The sequence below is a fragment of the Hylobates moloch genome, unplaced genomic scaffold (assembly GCF_009828535.3).
Source record: "Hylobates moloch isolate HMO894 unplaced genomic scaffold, HMol_V3 SCAFFOLD_16, whole genome shotgun sequence".
NCBI classification, from domain to species: domain Eukaryota; kingdom Metazoa; phylum Chordata; class Mammalia; order Primates; family Hylobatidae; genus Hylobates; species Hylobates moloch.
In genome coordinates, this window is record NW_026652291.1 from 76,008,021 (window position 1) to 76,025,254 (window position 17,234).

At 39.8% G+C, this 17,234-nt stretch overlaps 2 protein-coding genes and 1 pseudogene across 3 annotated transcripts in view; 2 read left to right on the forward strand and 1 right to left on the reverse strand.

The window, feature by feature from the left end:
• Window positions 1-17,234, reverse strand: part of SEC23A (SEC23 homolog A, COPII coat complex component) — a 72,963-nt gene that overhangs the window by 54,583 nt on the left and 1,146 nt on the right. For both annotated transcript variants that reach the window (XM_032135150.2, XM_058429545.1), the window contains 5 exons: window positions 10,867-11,108; window positions 8,179-8,236; window positions 7,540-7,626; window positions 6,476-6,712; window positions 340-419 (listed from right to left, as the gene is read on the reverse strand). In XM_032135150.2, the coding sequence (XP_031991041.1) occupies window positions 340-419; window positions 6,476-6,712; window positions 7,540-7,626; window positions 8,179-8,236; window positions 10,867-11,087 (683 nt within the window). In that variant the 5' untranslated portion in view covers window positions 11,088-11,108. The remainder of the gene's footprint in view (window positions 1-339; window positions 420-6,475; window positions 6,713-7,539; window positions 7,627-8,178; window positions 8,237-10,866; window positions 11,109-17,234) is intronic.
• On the forward strand, window positions 4,210-6,154 carry LOC116456366 (E3 ubiquitin-protein ligase TRIM13-like). Its single transcript, XM_032135153.2, is given in 1 exon segment — window positions 4,210-6,154. A coding segment is annotated over 1 exon segment (1,224 nt). The 5' UTR covers window positions 4,210-4,314; the 3' UTR covers window positions 5,539-6,154.
• Window positions 5,611-6,100, forward strand: LOC131381573 (large ribosomal subunit protein P1-like; annotated as a pseudogene).

The following is a 17,234-nucleotide window of genomic DNA, read 5'->3' on the forward strand; positions in this document are numbered from 1 at the left end:
CAGAAACCTTAGTGGGAAAAGCTACCTCTAAAACTAGGAAGAAAAAATAAAAACTTTGGCTGCCCTGAAACCACACAAAAACAAGTTTTTTCCAAAGTTCAAAATAAAAAATAAGGAAAATAACAAAACTAAAGTAACTCCTTACATTGTTAAGACAAAAAAACAAACCATTTTAATGACACGATTTTGACCCAATTCTTTAAAAAGTATGTTAATACAACTTACTTATATTCCTAAAAATGTTTAACAATATAGTATCACTGAATGCCTATGTTCAAGGGTATGGAATGTTTAAAACAGCTATGGAAACTGTCAAATTCTCTTCATCATATTTATTACCTGTTGGAAGGAGGTGGCTGCTGTACCTGAGGACCACGTGTTGCTTGAGTAACTGGTACTTTAGAGAGCCCCAGCATTTCCTGTAAAGAGATTACTTGTGCAATATTCATTTAATTACTTTTACAAAGATTTATCAACTATTTATCACATATAAAATGCTGTGCTAGACATTAGAAACACAAAAATAAAAAATACCAGGTCTCCTTCCTCAGAAAACAGAGTCCAGTGGGAGAGATTATCAAGAAAACAATAACACAAAATACTCATCATGAGCTAGCAAAGCACAAGGTGTTATATAACCAAAGAGGAAGCATATTAGCTCAAAAACACTTTATTTCTAATTAACAGTCAAAATAAATTGTTGTGTAACTTAAATATCCATACTTCTTAATTTATATTCATTCATCCGTTTCAGCAAACTATATCATAAACACCTGCTATGTGGCAGGAATATAATGGTAAAAATTAACTAGCCCCTTCCCTCATGGAAATTAAAATCCAGAAACATAAATTAATCAAATCAACAGATAAATAAATGTAAAATTGCAACAGTAGTGTTAGGACATGGAGAGTTACAAGGCTCACATACTTCGTATGTATATACATCCTCATTTTCTAATGTAATTCATAACCAAACTGCCACCTTTGTTTTGAATTTCAGATATGTGTACGATTTCTCTCTAGACAAATGAAAATAATGTTATACTAAATTTTTCTTGAATCTAGAAATGCTTAGTCATGAAGTACTGGATTATAAAACTGTGTAACAGAAAATTGAAGTCTAAAGATGTACAAAGATAAAATTAGTGAACTAATCCGGCCATATTTCCTATACTGTTAGCAGAAACAGCAACTCTTTACTAAGAACTTAACATGTTCCATATTCTATGCTAAAATCTTTATATATACTATTTCCTCACAAAACAATAATGAAATAGATTTCTTCTTAATTTCTACTTTATAAATGAAAATTGACAATCAGAAAGACTAAGTAATTTGTCTGAGGTTACACAACCAGTAAGTAACAATGCAAGATTTTAAATCCAGGTTTTTCTATAAAGCTCTATAAGGGTTTACACCATATTGAGAATTCCATATTTAGTACTAATAACCTCGCAAAATAGGTACTGTTTATTCCTTTCTATGAAGGATGAGATAATTAGCAAAGACATAAACCCAAGATCATACAACTAGAAGAGTTTAAGATTTGAATCTAGGACTATCTGGGGAGCAAAGGCCAGGCTCTTTTCAACTAATAATACGGAAAGAATAGGGAAATTTAATCTAAATAGGAAAAGAAAATAAAAATGTTTCAATGGAGAAAAAAAATTTAGTCTGCAGGCATTCACTTGCCTATTGAAAAAAGGAAGATGTGGCCAGGCACGGTGAATCACACCTGTAATCCCAGTATTTTGGGAGGCTGAGGCAGGTGGATCACCTGAGGTCAGGAGTTCGAGACCAGCCTGGCCAACATGGGGAAACCCCATTTCTACTAAAAATACAAAAATTAGGGCCAGGCGCAGTGGATCACGCCTGTAATCCCAGCACTTTGGGAGGTCAAGGTGGGCGAATCACGAGGTCAGAAGTTCAAGACTAGCCTTGGCTAACATGGTGAGGCACCATCTCTACTAAAAATACAAAAATTAGTCAGGCATGGTGGTGTGCTCCTGTAATCTCAGCTACTTGGGAGGCTGAGGCAGGAGAAGCGCTTGAACACGGGAGGCAGAGGTTGCAGTGAGCTGAGATCGTGCCACTGCGCTCCAGCCCAGGCGACAGAGCGAGACTCCGTCTCAGACAAACAAAAAAAAAACTAGGCCAGCCTCGGTGGCTCACGCCTGTAATCCCAGCACTTTGGGAGGCTGAGGCAGGGGAATCACCTGAGCTCAGGAGTTCAAGAACAGCCTGGCCAACATGGTGAAACCTTGTCTCTGCTAAAAAATATAAAAATCGGCCAGGCGCGGTGGCTCACGCCTGTAATCCCAGCACTTTGGGAGGCCAAAGCGGGCAGATCATGAGGTCAGGAGATCAAGACCATCCTGGCCAACATGGTGAAACCCGGTCTCTACTAAAAACACATAAAAAAAAAAATTAGCTGGGTGTGGTGGCACGCGCCTTAGTCCCAGCTACTCGGAAGGCTGAGGCAGGAGAATAGCTTGAACTAAGGAGGCGGAGATTGCAAGATCATGCCACTGCACTCCAGCCTGGGTGACAGAGCAAGACTCCATGTCAAAAAAAAAAGAAAGAAAAAAGGAAGATGGTTTATGTGCTTCATATGTATTACATAAGTAAAAGGTACTCTACAATCAGAACAGTAAACCATTCTAAATTCATAATTTAATAATAACATTAATAGTAGCAAACACTTAAATGTACAATTCATTTAATTCTCACGACTACACTATAAGGTACATACTATTACTATCTCTATTTTACAAATGGAAAAAACTAAAGCACAGAGATTTAAACGGTTCACTTTCTCTCCTGTCTCATGGAAACATGATTCTCCTCTCTAAGGTGCTCCGCTTCCTCTGCTCCTGAAGGAATCCCTACTATGTCTTCCTAAACCTCGCTTTCCTCATCTCACTCTTGCTTTAACTCGCCCTCTTCAGTCTCTTTCCTTTCTCCTTCCTCCTAAAGTACGTCTCTTTAACTCAGTTCTCTCTCAAATTCCCATGCTATCTCCTCCTTCATTACCTTCAACAAACCTCTTAAAAGAACAAACTTCAGGCCGAGCGCGGTGGCTCATGCCTGTAGTCCCAGCACTCTGGGAGGCTGAGGAAGGCAGATATCCTGAGGTCAGAAGTTCAAGACCAGCCTGACCAACGCAGTGAAACCACATCTCTACAAAAATACCAAATTTAGCCAGGCATGATGGCGGGTGCCAGTAGTCCCAGCTACTCGAGAGGCTGAGGCAGGAGAATAGCTTGAACCTGGGAGGCGGAGGTTGCAGTGAGCCAAGATCGTGCCAATGCACTCCAGCCTGGGTGACAGAGCAAGACTCTGTCTCAGAAGGAAAAGAACAAATTTCAACTTTCTCTACCTTCTCAAATCTTATTCACTATTCATTGACTAATGCATTCATTACTCATTATCCTCCCCATTTAAATGTGCAAACTCCCCTAGTATGTTCTCTTAGTTAACTGTAGCACCACTACCTCAGTCTGCCAAGCTTCAAATTAGACTCGCCCTCAAAAATCTCTTCCTTTCTTCTTCATTTTGGTCTACCTGGAAGCCTCTAAAGTCTAATTTTACATCTGTCAACTTTATGCCAGGCTTATTTATCATCTTCTAGGGTAACTGTTCTCAACTAGGAGTTGCACCAGAATTACTTAGAAAGTTTTTTCAAAGTACCTACATGAACAATCTTATATTATATATATAAGGTATATATACCAACCATCTCCCAATACAGACATTCACTTATTACTCTCTTATGGACTATCAAAATCTCTGGGCAGAAAAAAAGATGTTCATCTGAGCAGATGATCCTAGTATGCTACACATAACTCCTTTGCCTTGGAAGAGAAAGCTTCAATTTGTCCCAGTGATAAAAACCACTAAAAAACATATGTAACCATAGTTTCTACAAAATAACTCCCTTTGAAGGGGGAGGGGAAGGGAGGAGGGGATGGGGGGTGGGGGGGAGGGTAGGGAGGATGGGGAGGGAGGAAGGGGGATGGATGGGGGAGGCAGGGATAGGGGGGGGGGGGGGGGGGGGAGGGGATGGGGGATGGGGGGGGAGGGATGGGGAGGACAGGACGGGGGGAAGGGAGGGGAGCTGCGAGTCCATTTTGCAGCTGTGCTTGGCGCCTACTGTGCGGTGCCTGTAGCTGGAGGACGGGCGGTCACACGGCCTCTCCCATTCGCCGGAGTAGCCTCTAGTTCGTTAGTGAAAACATGAAAAAAAAGACCTGCTTTGCCCTGGGAAATAGTAACCCTGCCAAATACATTAGCTTGTAGGAGACAGAGGATGTGATGGAGCTGCTTGAAGAAGCTCTCATGTGCCCTGTTTGCTGTAGTCTGTTTGATGATCCACAGGTTTTGCCTTGCTCCCACAACTTCTGCAAAAAATGCTTAGAAGGTATCTTAGAAGGGAGTGTGCGGAATTCCTTGTGGAGACCAGCTCCATTCAAGTGTCCTACATGCTGTAAGGAAACTTCAGCTACTGGAATTAGCAGCCTGCAGGTTAATTACTCCCTGAAGGGTATTGTGGAAAAGTATAACAAGATCAAGATCTCTCCCAAAATGCCAGTATGCAAAGGACACTTGGGGCAGCCTGTCAACATTTTCTGCCTGACTGATATGCAGCTGATCTGTGGGATCTGTGCTACTCGTGGGGAGCACACCAAACATGTCTTCTGTCCTATGGAAGGTGCCTATGCTCAGGAAAGGGATGCCTCTGAGTCCCTCTTCCAGAGCTTTGAGACCTGGCGTCGGGGAGATGCTCTTTCTTGCTTGGATACCTTGGAAACTAGTAAGAGGAAATCCCTACAGTTACTGACTAAAGATTCAGATAAAGTGAAGGAATTTTTTGAGAAGTTACAATACACACTGGATCAAAAGAAGAATGAAATTCTGTCTGACTTTGACACCATGAAACTTGCTGTTATGCAAGCATATGACCCAGAGATCAACAAACTCAACACCATCTTGCAGGAGCAACGGATGGCCTTTAACATTGCTGAGGCCTTCAAAGATGTGTCGGAACCCACTGTATTTCTGCAACAGATGCAGGAGTTTAGGGAGAAAATCAAAGTAATCAAGGAAACGCCTTTACCTCCCTCTAATTTGCCTGCAAGCCCTTTAATGAAGAACTTTGATACCAGTCAGTGAGAAGACATAAATCTAGACGATGTGGATAAACTTTCTTTGCCTCAAGACACTGGCACATTCACTAGCAAGATTCCCTGGAGCTTTTATAAGTTATTTTTGCTAATCCTTCTGCTTGGCCTTGTCATTGTCTTTGGTCCTACCATGTTCCTAGAATGGTCATTATTTGATGACCTGGCAACTTGGAAAGACTGTCTTTCAAACATCAGTTCCTATCTGACTAAATCAGCCGATTTTATAGAACAATCAGTTTTTTACTGGGAACAGGTGACAGATGGGTTTTTCATTTTCAATGAAAGATTCAAGAATTTTACTTTGGTAGTACTGAACAATGTGACAGAATTTGTGTGCAAATATAAACTATTATAAAATCTGAAAAAAAAAAAAAAAAAAAAAACTCCCCTCGCCAAACATACTAAAAGTATTTAGTTCCTAAGTGAAATGTTAAGAAACAAAAGCTCTCTCCTCAGCTGCCACCAAGGTGCTCGGTTCTTATGAGGAAGCCAAGACCACACTGGGGTGAGGTCCTCACTTCATCAGGTGACTAGCACCATGTCAGGCAGCACCAGCCCTGCACTCGCCCACACCATGGCCTCCATCTCAAGTTCTTCTGCATCTACTTGGACCTCATTCTGCATGACAATGAGGTGACCATCACAGTGGATTAGATCAATGCCCTTGTCAAAGCAGCTGACACAAATGTTGAAACTTTCTGGCCCGGCTTGTTTGCAAAGGACTGGCCAATGTCAACATCAGGAGCTTCATCTGCAATGTAGGGGCTGGTGGACCTGCTCCAACAGTTGGTGCTGCACCTGCAGGAGGTCCTGCCCCCACCACCACTGCTGCCCCAGCTGAGGAAAAGAAAGTGGAAACAAAGAAAGAAGAACCTGAGGAGTATGATGATGACATGGACTTTGTTCTTTTTGACTAAACCTCTTTTATAACACGTTCAACAAAAAAACTGAACTCTTAAGAAAAAAAAAAGAAACAAGCTAATATTCTGCAGTTGCTCTCTCTTAGCCTTCAGCATGACTCTTCATAAGCCCTTCAAATCTCTAGTAAAATACCGTTGGTTTGACTTCAAATTTTAAAGATATAGTTAAAAGTGAAGGGTCTTTAATCTGTATAACAATTTAAGGCACATGAAAAGAAAACTGAAACCAGCACTGAATTTAAAGCCTTTGTTATAATACAATTATATCAGTCATTCATAATAAAAATTTGTCCTAGAAACATACAGGAGGCATTTACAAACATATATAGAGTAACTTCCAGATAGGTGAAAACTACCATTCTTGTTGTTTACCTGCAGTTGTTTGGCAGACAAATCTTTTGTTCCTCTGAAGACATAGCTTTTTGAAATGCCTTCACATCCAAGTTCATGAACCTGAACCATTCTCCCAAAAGTAATAAGTCCAACCAAAGCTGTAGGTGGTAAAAGACTTAATGACATCTGCATGGATTCTTTCAGGGCTTGTAAATCTTCATCTTCCATGCAAGTATCAACCACATAGAGGAATATCAAAGGCATCTGAGGACCACGCTTTTAAAAAATTCATCAAAAAGAAAAAATACGTAGTTTAAAGCACAACATACAAGACAGTCAACAGGGAACTAATTAAATAACGGATACAAAAGAATCCTAGTAAAGCCATTTCAGAAATGAAACAGGTTATTTCTACTGTCATGGAGAGAGATCTAAGACATATCATCAGGTGAAAAATTAAGTTTAAGAACATTAGGTATCGTTACACAGAGAGGACTTTCACTTTCCATTTTATTTAACTACATGCATAAGGTTTCATTTGACTCATAAAATAATTAGTAAACCTCACTTGGATTTTCAGAGAACTAGAAACTAGCCAGGCTGGACAAATTACTGAATAGTCCAAGTGAACCATAATTGTTTTCTCTAAAACATTCATAAAAGATATTACTTCCACACTTAAACATGTAAACAACTATGTTAAGTATTCAGAAAGAGAATAAACATGATTTTCCTAAGAAGGACCAATGCAAGATTATTTTCATTAATTAGTCCTGGGGGATACATTAGCCAACTCCAGCATCATATTGACTAAATATTTGTTAACTGACCTTCCAACTACAAAGCAAGATTTATACTTTATTGTTTACTGATCTACTCAGTATAGCAAATCACACCACCATACCCAGTATCTTGGCCACCCATCAAATAACTACAACATAGGAATTACCCTGCTCAAACTGACCTCAACAGTTCTTACCTTTGAAATGTTCCATCAAATCAATGTGAGAATTAAGCATGATTCCTTCTAAATCACCAAAATTTAACAATTATTTCAGTATAAATTTTAAAACTTTCTTAAATATTTGTTCTTATGTTCTTACCAGAACTACATATTCAATGCTAGAAAACTGAGGTAAAAGTTCAGCAGGCTGATTCAGTTCAGATATACCAGCATAACTAGGTGGAAACTACAAATAGGAAAAAAAAAAAAAATTTTAACAAATTATAGGCTAGAAAGACTAATAAAATTTTAAACTGAAAGTATTTCCTGATCATTTAATTATTTTTAAAAAAGCATTTTCATTAAATGAGAAATAATTATTTGTATCTTTTTTTAAATATGCATTTTTCCACATGACCAGTATTTTGGCATTAACATCTGCAATGGGTGTTTTATGGTTTTCTTTTTGTTTGTTTGTTTGTTTGTTTGTTTTCTGAGATGGAGTCTCGCTCTGTCACCCAGGCTGGAGTAGAGTGGCGCAATCTCGGCTCACTGCAAGCTCCGCCTCCCGGGTTCACGCCATTCTCCTGCCTCAGCCTCCCGAGTAGCTGGGACTACAGGTGCCCGCCACCACACCCAGTTTTTTTTGTATTTTTAGTAGAGACGGGGTTTCACTGTGTTAGCCAGGATGGTCTCGATCTCCTGACATCGTGATCCACCCACCTCAGCCTCCCAAAGTGCTGGGATTATAGCAGTGGCATGAGCCACCACGCCCGGCATGCAATGGATGTTTTCTTACCTGATTCCTTTGGTAACAAAAGTTGCAAGCCCAAAGTTTTGCTCGATAATCCACTTGACTGTTTTAAAAAAAAGACATATCAGTTCATATTTCAGTTCAATTTTAGAAAAATCCTAATTTCAATAAAATTAATTTCTTCCTAAAGCATGAACATATTCAAATTGATGGTCAAAGTAACTTTTAAAAGCCATGTAGTTTTAGACACTGCCAATATCTAATTCACACTTTTAACATATACAAGTTTACCTAAATGGTGAATATAACTTATACAGTAAAGATTGGCTGGGTGCAATAGCTCACGCCTATAATCTCAGCATTTTGGGAGGCTTGAGGTGGCAAATGGCTTGAGTCCCGGAGTTCAAGACCAGCTTGGGCAATATGGTGAAACCTAGTCTTTACAAAAAATACAATCATCCAGGAGTGGTGGCACGTGTCTGTACTCCCAGCTACTCAGGGGGCTTAGGTGGGAGGATCATCGGAGCCCAGGTGGTCAAAGATAGAGTGAGCCAGAATCACAACACTGTCCGCCAATCTAAGTGACAGAGTGAAACCATCTCAAAAATATATATACACACACATATACAGCAAATATCAATAAAATTAAAATAATCCTATTTTTTTCTTCAAGTGACCTCAGTAACATCTACACTCAGACCTAGAAAACATTTATTCAGTTCAAAAATATATTTACTGAATGCCTAATAAGTACCAACCATTATTTTAGGTGCTGGTGATACAAGAAAAAGAGAACTGCTCTCATGGAGTTTACATTCTAGAAAAGACAGACAGACAAAAGACAAACAGTTGCACAAACACGAAAATACTTTTGGTTTTTTTTTTTGAGACAGGGTCTCGTTCTATTGCCCAGGCTGCAGTGCAATGGTAGAATCATAGCTCCCTGCAGCACCGAACTCCTGGCTCAAGTGTTTCTCCCATCTTCAGCCACCCAAGTAGCTAGGACTACAGGCACATACCACCACACCCAGCATATACATATGTATATGTATTTATATATACACATATATATGCATATCTACATATAGATATGCATATATATGTATATATATGCATGTATATATGCATATCTACACATATATATTCATATCTACATATACATATATATGCATATCTACATATACATATATATCTACATATACATATATATGCATATCTACATATACATATATATGCATACCTACATATACATATATATGCATATATACACATATACATTTTTTTTTTTCCTTTTTCCTCCTGTAGAAATGGAGTCTTGCTTTGCTGCCCAGGCAATCCTCCCACCTTGGCCTCCCAAAGCACTGGGATTACAGGCGTGAGCTACTGGGCCCAGCTGAAAATACTTTTACATAGTAATAACAGAGATGAAAGAAAACAAAGCAGAATGTGAGAATGTGTTTAAGAGGGCTGCTTTAAAAAACAGCCTTCTTAAATAGACAACTAAAGTATGACCAGAACGAAAAGGAACCAATTACAAGAAAATCTGGAGACAGAAGAATCCAGGCAGAATGCACAGCTACTACACCATTGTCAAGGTAGGAGTAAGTTTGGTATGTTCAAGAACCAGAAAGAGGGTAACAGGGTTAACGTATTATGTAGATGAGAATAAGGAAAATGGATAATACAAGATGAAGGCAGAAATACATACAGAGGCTAGATCATGCAAGGCTTTATAGATCTTGATAAGGGGTTTGGATTTCTCATTCCAAGAATAAGAAGCTACTACTGGAAGATGTTAAACATCTGATTTTCATTCATAAAACTCTAGCTTCTGGGTAGAGAACAGACTGCTGAAAGACAAGAATAGAAACAGGGAGAGCAGGTAGGAGGATACTGAAACTGCCCAGGAAAAAGATAGTGGTACCTTGAAGCAGGGTATACTACCAGAGATGGAATAAGAGGCTGTAAGAGACAGAATCTGTAATGTTCTAGAGGGAGATCACCCAGATTTGCTAGTGGATTGGCTGTGGGGAGAGGGAATGGAAGAGAAGTAAGAGATGATTCCTGAGATTTTGGCTTAAGCAACAGAAATCACAACATTTTTGGAACAACATGTCACTCAATCATGACTTTTTTCTTTTTTTTTTTGAGGCGGAGTCTCGCTCTGTCGCCCAGAGCTGGAGTGCAGAGGCGCGATCTCAGCTCACTGCAACCTCCACCTCTCAGGTTCAAGCAATTCTCCTGTCTCAGCCTCCCGAGTAGCTGGGACTACAGGCACATGCCACCACACCCGGCTAACTTTTATACTTTTAGTAGAGACGCGGTTCCACCATATTGGTCAGGCTGGTCTCAAACTCCTGACTTCAGGTGATCCACCACCTTGGCCTCCCAAAGTGCTGGGATTACAGGCATGAGCCACCACGCCCAGCCAGTTATGACTTATCTAATGACACAAGATGGGTTGATACACATCCAGCACCACTATTCAGAAGACACTGATGGGATCTAACAGTTTTTATAGTGACACTTTTACATTTGGTCTCTTTATATTATCAACTCACTACAACTAAAATGATCCTAAAATTTTACAGCTCTCTGGATTTTTTTTGACTGTCCTAATTTGAAAAAATTACTATGAACAAAAACAAAGGGATTTTTATAAAAATTTGCAAAAAAAACCCCTACATTTTAAAATCACATTGCCACATTAGTTTTTCTATATATTTTACTTACCATAAAGGATTCAAAACTGCACGGCAAGTGGTCCTACTACACAGAACAGGTTCATATTGAATAGGTGGTAAGTCAGGTCTCTCTTTCAGTGGTGTAAACAGGGCTGCCACAGGAACAACCATTCTTGTAGCTTCCAGTCGACTTGATGGCCAAACATTCCAACTAAATCGGACTCCATCTCGTTCTTCATTTTGTTGAATGAATTCCAAATAGGTTGTCATTGTGGAGTTTGATTCTTATTTCTGTATCGAAATTTTAAAATATTTTAAAATCCAGGATCCTCTTAAGAAGGTTCAAAATAAGTATGTCTTCCCCTCATTCAGCAATATTAATACATTAGAAATTAGGACCGGCTGGGCGCGGTGGCTCACGCCTGTAATCTCAGCACTTTGGGAGGCTGAGACGGGCGGATCACCTGAGGTCGGGAGTTCAAGACCAGCCTGACCAACACAAAGAAACCCCGTCTCTACTAAAAATACAAAATTAGCCAAGCATGGTGGCATATGCCTGTAATCCCAGATACTGGGGAGGCTGAGGCAGGAGAATCTCTTGAACCCTGGAGGCAGAGTTTGTGGTGAGCCGAGATCATGCCATTGCACTCCAGCCTGGGCAACAAGAGCAAAACTCCATCTCAAAAAAAAAAAAAATCCAGACCAAATGAAAATATTTATCTCAGAAAAAAATCAGCAAGCAACTCATAACAAAATAATTAATGGCTCTACCCAATGTCCATGAGGCCCAATAAGAGGTATTTAACACTTTTTTATTCACTCTAAAAGATGATGGCAAAAAAATAGTGTCTTATCTCTTTAAGGATATATAGGAAAAGAAATGCAAAAATAGGGGGAAAACCTAGATCCTATGTTTTCCATATCAGTTTTGAAAGTTACAAGAATTCATATAAACAGATTTCAAAATTACAAAGTTCTAAAACTCACATGGTTTCTATCCGAAAAATAACAAGTTTCCACTAAACTTTATAGAAGAGAATGTTTAATGATATGTAACGAAAAGATTTTCCTAAAACTGGACACTTCTGCTTTGGACAGGTAATTTTCTTATTGTGCAAGTACAGGCTATTTGTGGCACGATAAATAAAATGCTTGATAAGTGCTATTCCCCCAATTTATATATTATTTAGACTCTTTTGCAGAAACTTACTTCAGAATATTTTGAACATTCCAAATTATGAGAGCATTTTAAACTCCAACTTGAGATATAAAATTTCAGTATAATAATTTAAGTTTACTAACCAAGGGAAGAGGATGCACTCTGGGGAGAGACCAGTATCAAAAGACAGCTCCATTTTTACTGTCTAAATGCCTAGTTAGGATGCCGGCTTTTCTACGTAGGCAACAGCTCTATCTCATGCTCTCAAACTGCAACAGTAGTTAGTCATGGAAGGAAGCTGAAGAATTTAAAGGTGTGGGAGAACAAAGACATTCAAGTCTTGTGTAGCAGACATGAAGGACGTCAAGTTGAAAGAAGTGAACTGTGAACCTAGGGTGGAAAACCCAACATGGATGTTTAAAGTTGCTAAGAACAATAGTGGAACGAGAAACTGACTCTAAAATTTAAGTGAAGAAAGAAGAGATATTATTTGGGGGGAAAAAGTTAGATATAACAATTTTAATTTTAGAAAATCTTTCAAATAAATTTTTATAAAACAAATGACAGAAAGTGAAGCTTAACAAATCTAAGCATTCCAAGCAGTTAAGAACTTTCTCTTCTTTAAATAAGAAAATAAAAATTAAAGAAAACACTGTATTTCCTCCAATCGTGCCAGAATCTTGGAGACAGCTAGAAAATCTTACGCTAATCAAAAAAGATTGTGGTTTTTCATAGGTGCATAAAGGGTAAAGAGAAATCCCAAGACTAAACTTGTTTAGAAAAGACTATTTGGGGCCAGGTGCGGTGGCTCAAGCCTGTAATCCCAGCACTTTGGGAGGCTGAGGCAGGTAGATCACCTGAGATCAGGAGTTCAAGACCAGCCTGGTCAACACGGCGAAACCCTGTCTCTACTAAAAATACAAAAAAAATTAGCTGGGCACGGTGGCATGCACCTGTAATCCCAGCTACTCAGGAGGCTGAGGCAGGAGAATCGCTTGAACTGGGGAGGCAGAGGTTGCAGTGAGCTGAGATCGTACCACTGCACTCCAGCTTGGACAACAGAGCAAGACTCCATCTCAAAAAAAAAAAAAAACTATTTTGAAGGTAAATATAGAAGACAGCTTTGAGAAGGGTGGTATGAGCTTTCAAGGAAAAGTGTTGAAAGATAATGATAAAACAAAGGTGTGGGATATTCAGAGGAGAGTTAGAAGACGTCAAACTCCACCATAACATAGGTGATAATAAAGAAAAAACAACCAGGACGTGGGGGTGAGGGGGGGGATTAGAAATGCAGCTTTTAGCAACAGCGTCCATGTTACTGATGTGAATATAAATTCTAAGACTATGCAAACCTCTTCCACATTTATTATACAGAACATAAGGCAAATAAAATTGTGTTTACTACTTAATTGCTCCTATAATTTAAGAAGCATGTACGCACCTACTATGTACCCACAAAAATTAAAAATAAAAAAAATTTTAAGGCCAGGCACAGTGGCTCACACCTGTAATCCTAGCACTTTGGGAGGCTGAGGCCGGCGGATCGCTTGAGGTAGGAGTTCAAGACCAGCCTGGCCAACATGGGGAAACCCCATCTCTACTAAAAATACAAAAATTAGCTGAGCTGGTGGTGGGTGCCTCTAATCCCAGCTACTTAGGAGGCTTAGGCAGGAGAATCACTTGAACCCGGGAGGTGGGGGTTGCAGTGGGCCGAGATCATGCCACTGCACTCTAGCCTGGGCGACAGAGTGAGACTCCTTCTCAAAAAAAAAAAAAAATTTAATAAAATAAAATGAAATCAGAACAGGGATGACTACATTTGACAAAAAATAAGTCCTAAGAAATCCAATGTTATTAAGAAAAAATAAAAATTCTAATGTGCCACAACAAAAAATAAAATAAAATACATCTAAAACACATCTGCAAAAGGCATTAAAATAGCTGAAACACAAAACAAAAAATGTTTTGAATGACTGTTTTCTCAATTCTCCCAAGGATAGTACATAACTAGTACTTAGGTACTACACAGATATTTTCTCAAAAATATATGAAGTAAACCTATCACTTCATATAAAACAACTTATAGTATTTTTTGCCAATGATAAAAATTTGAGCTTTCAAGCAAATACTAAATTGTTTTGGGGTTTTTTTTTTTTTTTTTTTGAAACGGAGTCTCACTCTGTCGCCAGGCTGGAGTGCAGTGGGGCAATCTCAGCTCACTACAACCTCTGCCTCCTGGGTTCAAGCAAGTCCCCTGCCTCAGCCTCCCGAGTAGCTGGGACTACAGGTGTGTGCCACCATACCCAGCTAATTTTTTGTATTTTTAGTAGAGACGGGGTTTCACCATGTCGGCCAGGATGATCTCACTTGTCTGACCTCGTGATCCGCCGGCCTCGGCCTCCCAAAGCGTTGGGATTACACGCATGAGGCACCGCTCCCTGCCATTAAATTGTTTTAAAACTTGTGCCTGCTACCATAAGCTTGACAAGTTCCTAATATGTAAAGATTTTTCTGATGAGATCAGTGTTGGTATTAATGTAATTTGTTTGATAGTATATAACAAAATGTATTAACATTTAGAAGATATACATTACTCAGTGAAGCAGTATCTTCCAAACGGTCAACTTGTGATGTTAAAATATCACGCATGGGTAGATGATCCATTCAAAGTGTAGAATAGGCCAATGGGTTTTAAGGTAACAAAGTACAAAAAGTTCACTCCTAAGCTTTCAGATTCCACACTGCAATTAACCTTTTAATTTATTAATTAATCCTTCACACAATTCAGCCAAAACAATGTATCACAATAAACTGCAGAAGCAGATATGAAAACCCACCTGTCTTCTATTTAGCCATTTTTTTTCTCTTTGGATACTCAATAATGTTTAAGTTAGGGGTTCTGAAAACCATTGCCTTAGGACCATTAGGAAACCTCACTAAGAAAGGTTCCAGAGTCTTAGCAGGAAGACATTCACACACAGACAACAGCCAGGTTTAACTTTCTACAACTGGTTAAAAGGCTGGATTGCATCTCCACATTCTTACTTATTAAGACATACTAAATATCACCTGAGTGATATTTGGGCACAACTCTCTTCTGCACATTTTTTCCTCTCAATCTCCCTGCTCTAAGATCAATTTGCTTGCTAAATCATATCTGTTATACTTCTTACATTCCCACATTCCAGCAGTAGTTTGAAGAAAATCCCACCTGTTTCTTAATTGGTCCAATTACACGGCTATGCACAACACTTCCCTGACTTCCCTCACCTTTCCATAGTAGGAGTCATGCAATCTTAACATCACGAATTCAAGTACAAAATTTGCCAGGCTTCGTCCCATGTCCGACAATGGCATATTTGAAATAAAGTCCTTTTACAAGCCAACTTTACTTTTTTTTTTTTTTTTGAGACGGAGTTTCGCTCTTGTTGCCCAGGCTGGAGTGCAATGGCGTGACCTCGGCTCACCGCAAACTCCACCTCCCGGATTCAAGCAATTCTCCCGCCTCAGCCTCCTGAGTAGCTGGGATTACAGGCATGAGCCACCACACCTGGCTAATTTTTGTATTTTTAGTAGAGATGGGGTTTCTCCATGTTGGTCAGGCTGGTCTCGAACTCCCAACCTCAGGTGATTCATCCACCTGGGCCTCCCAAAGCCCTGGGATTACAGGTGTGAGCCGCCACGCCCAGCCACAAGCTAGCTTTTCATAAAATGATATTATTTGATTAGCACTCTCTCTCCTAATACTAACATGTTTGCATAAAAGTATTAAACCAAAGAAATATTATTCCACACACTATATTAGAATGCAGACTTAGCATATTAGTCTCTTTTTTTTTTTTTTTTGAGATGGAGTCTCACTCTATCACCCAAGTTGGAGTGCAGTGGTACAATCTCGGCTCACTGCAACCTCCACCTCCCAGGTTCAGGTGATTCTCCCACCTCAGCCTCCCGAGCAGCTGGGATTACAGGCGCGAGCTACTACGCCTGGCTACTTTTTGTATTTTTAGTAGAGATGGGGGTTTCACCATGTTGGCCAGGCTGGTCTCGAACTCCTGACCTCAGGTGATCGGCCTGCCTCGGCCTCCCAAAGTGCTGGGATTACAGGCATAAGCCGCCGCACCCGGCCACTAGTCTTTATTTTTTTTAAAAAGTGATACAAAACACAAAAGACTATTCCAAAGAAATGTCCAATTTCAGTACAATATACTTTAGTTAAATAATTTATCATAATAGAGCTAAAAGCTAAGAAGCAAACCATTATGTCCCTTTAACCTAGTATATCAAATATGTGCCTAAGTCTTTCAAAAGTAAGACTTCCCTGGCTGGGCACTGTGGCTCACGCCTGTAATCCCAGCACTTTCGGAGGCCAAGGAGGGTGGATCATGAGGTCAGGAGATCGAGACCAGCCTGGAATATGGTTAAACCTGTCTCTACTGAAAATACAAAAATTAGCCAGGCGTGGTGGCGGTCGCCTGTAGTTCCAGCTACTCGGGAGGCTGAGACAGGAGAATAGCTTAGCTTGTACCTGGGAGGCGGAGGTTGCAGTAAGCCAAAATTGTTCCACTGCACTCCAGCCTGGGTGACAGAGCAAGACTCCGTCTCAAGGAAAAAAAAAAAAGACTTTCCCTATAATAGTTTTTCAATATTCTAATTTAAGCCCTTTTATTCATATCTAATTGAAAATGTACTTGCCAAGTAAATTTGAGTTCCTTCCAATTAGATGTATTTGTTAGTTGCCAGTTAAATTTGTCTCCTACTTTTCACTTCTAAAATCCTCAATGAATTGTCTTCTTACGATCTTGGACAATTTAACCTCTCTGAATCCTCCGTTTTTCTCATCAGCAAAATAAAAACTTGGACTAGAAAATCACAAGGTCCCATCTAACTCTAAAATTCTGTTAAGTCAATTAAAAATAGCTGGACTCTGGCCGGGCGCGGTGGCTCTTGCCTGTAATCTCAGCACTTTGGGAGGCCGAGGCGGGTGGATCACCTGAGGTCGGGAGTTCGAGACCAGCCTGGCCAACATGGTGAAACCCCATCTCTACTAAAAATACAAAAATTAGCCAGGCATAGTAGCTCACGCCTGTAATCCCAGCTAGTCGGGAGGCTGAGGCAGGAGAATCGCTTGAACCAGGGAGGCGGAGGTTGCAGTGAGCCGAGATCGCGCCACTGCACTCTAGCCTGGGCGACAGAGCAAGACTCCGTTTCAAAAAAAAAAAAAAATAGCTGGACTTCTGAAATTATGTTCATTCACT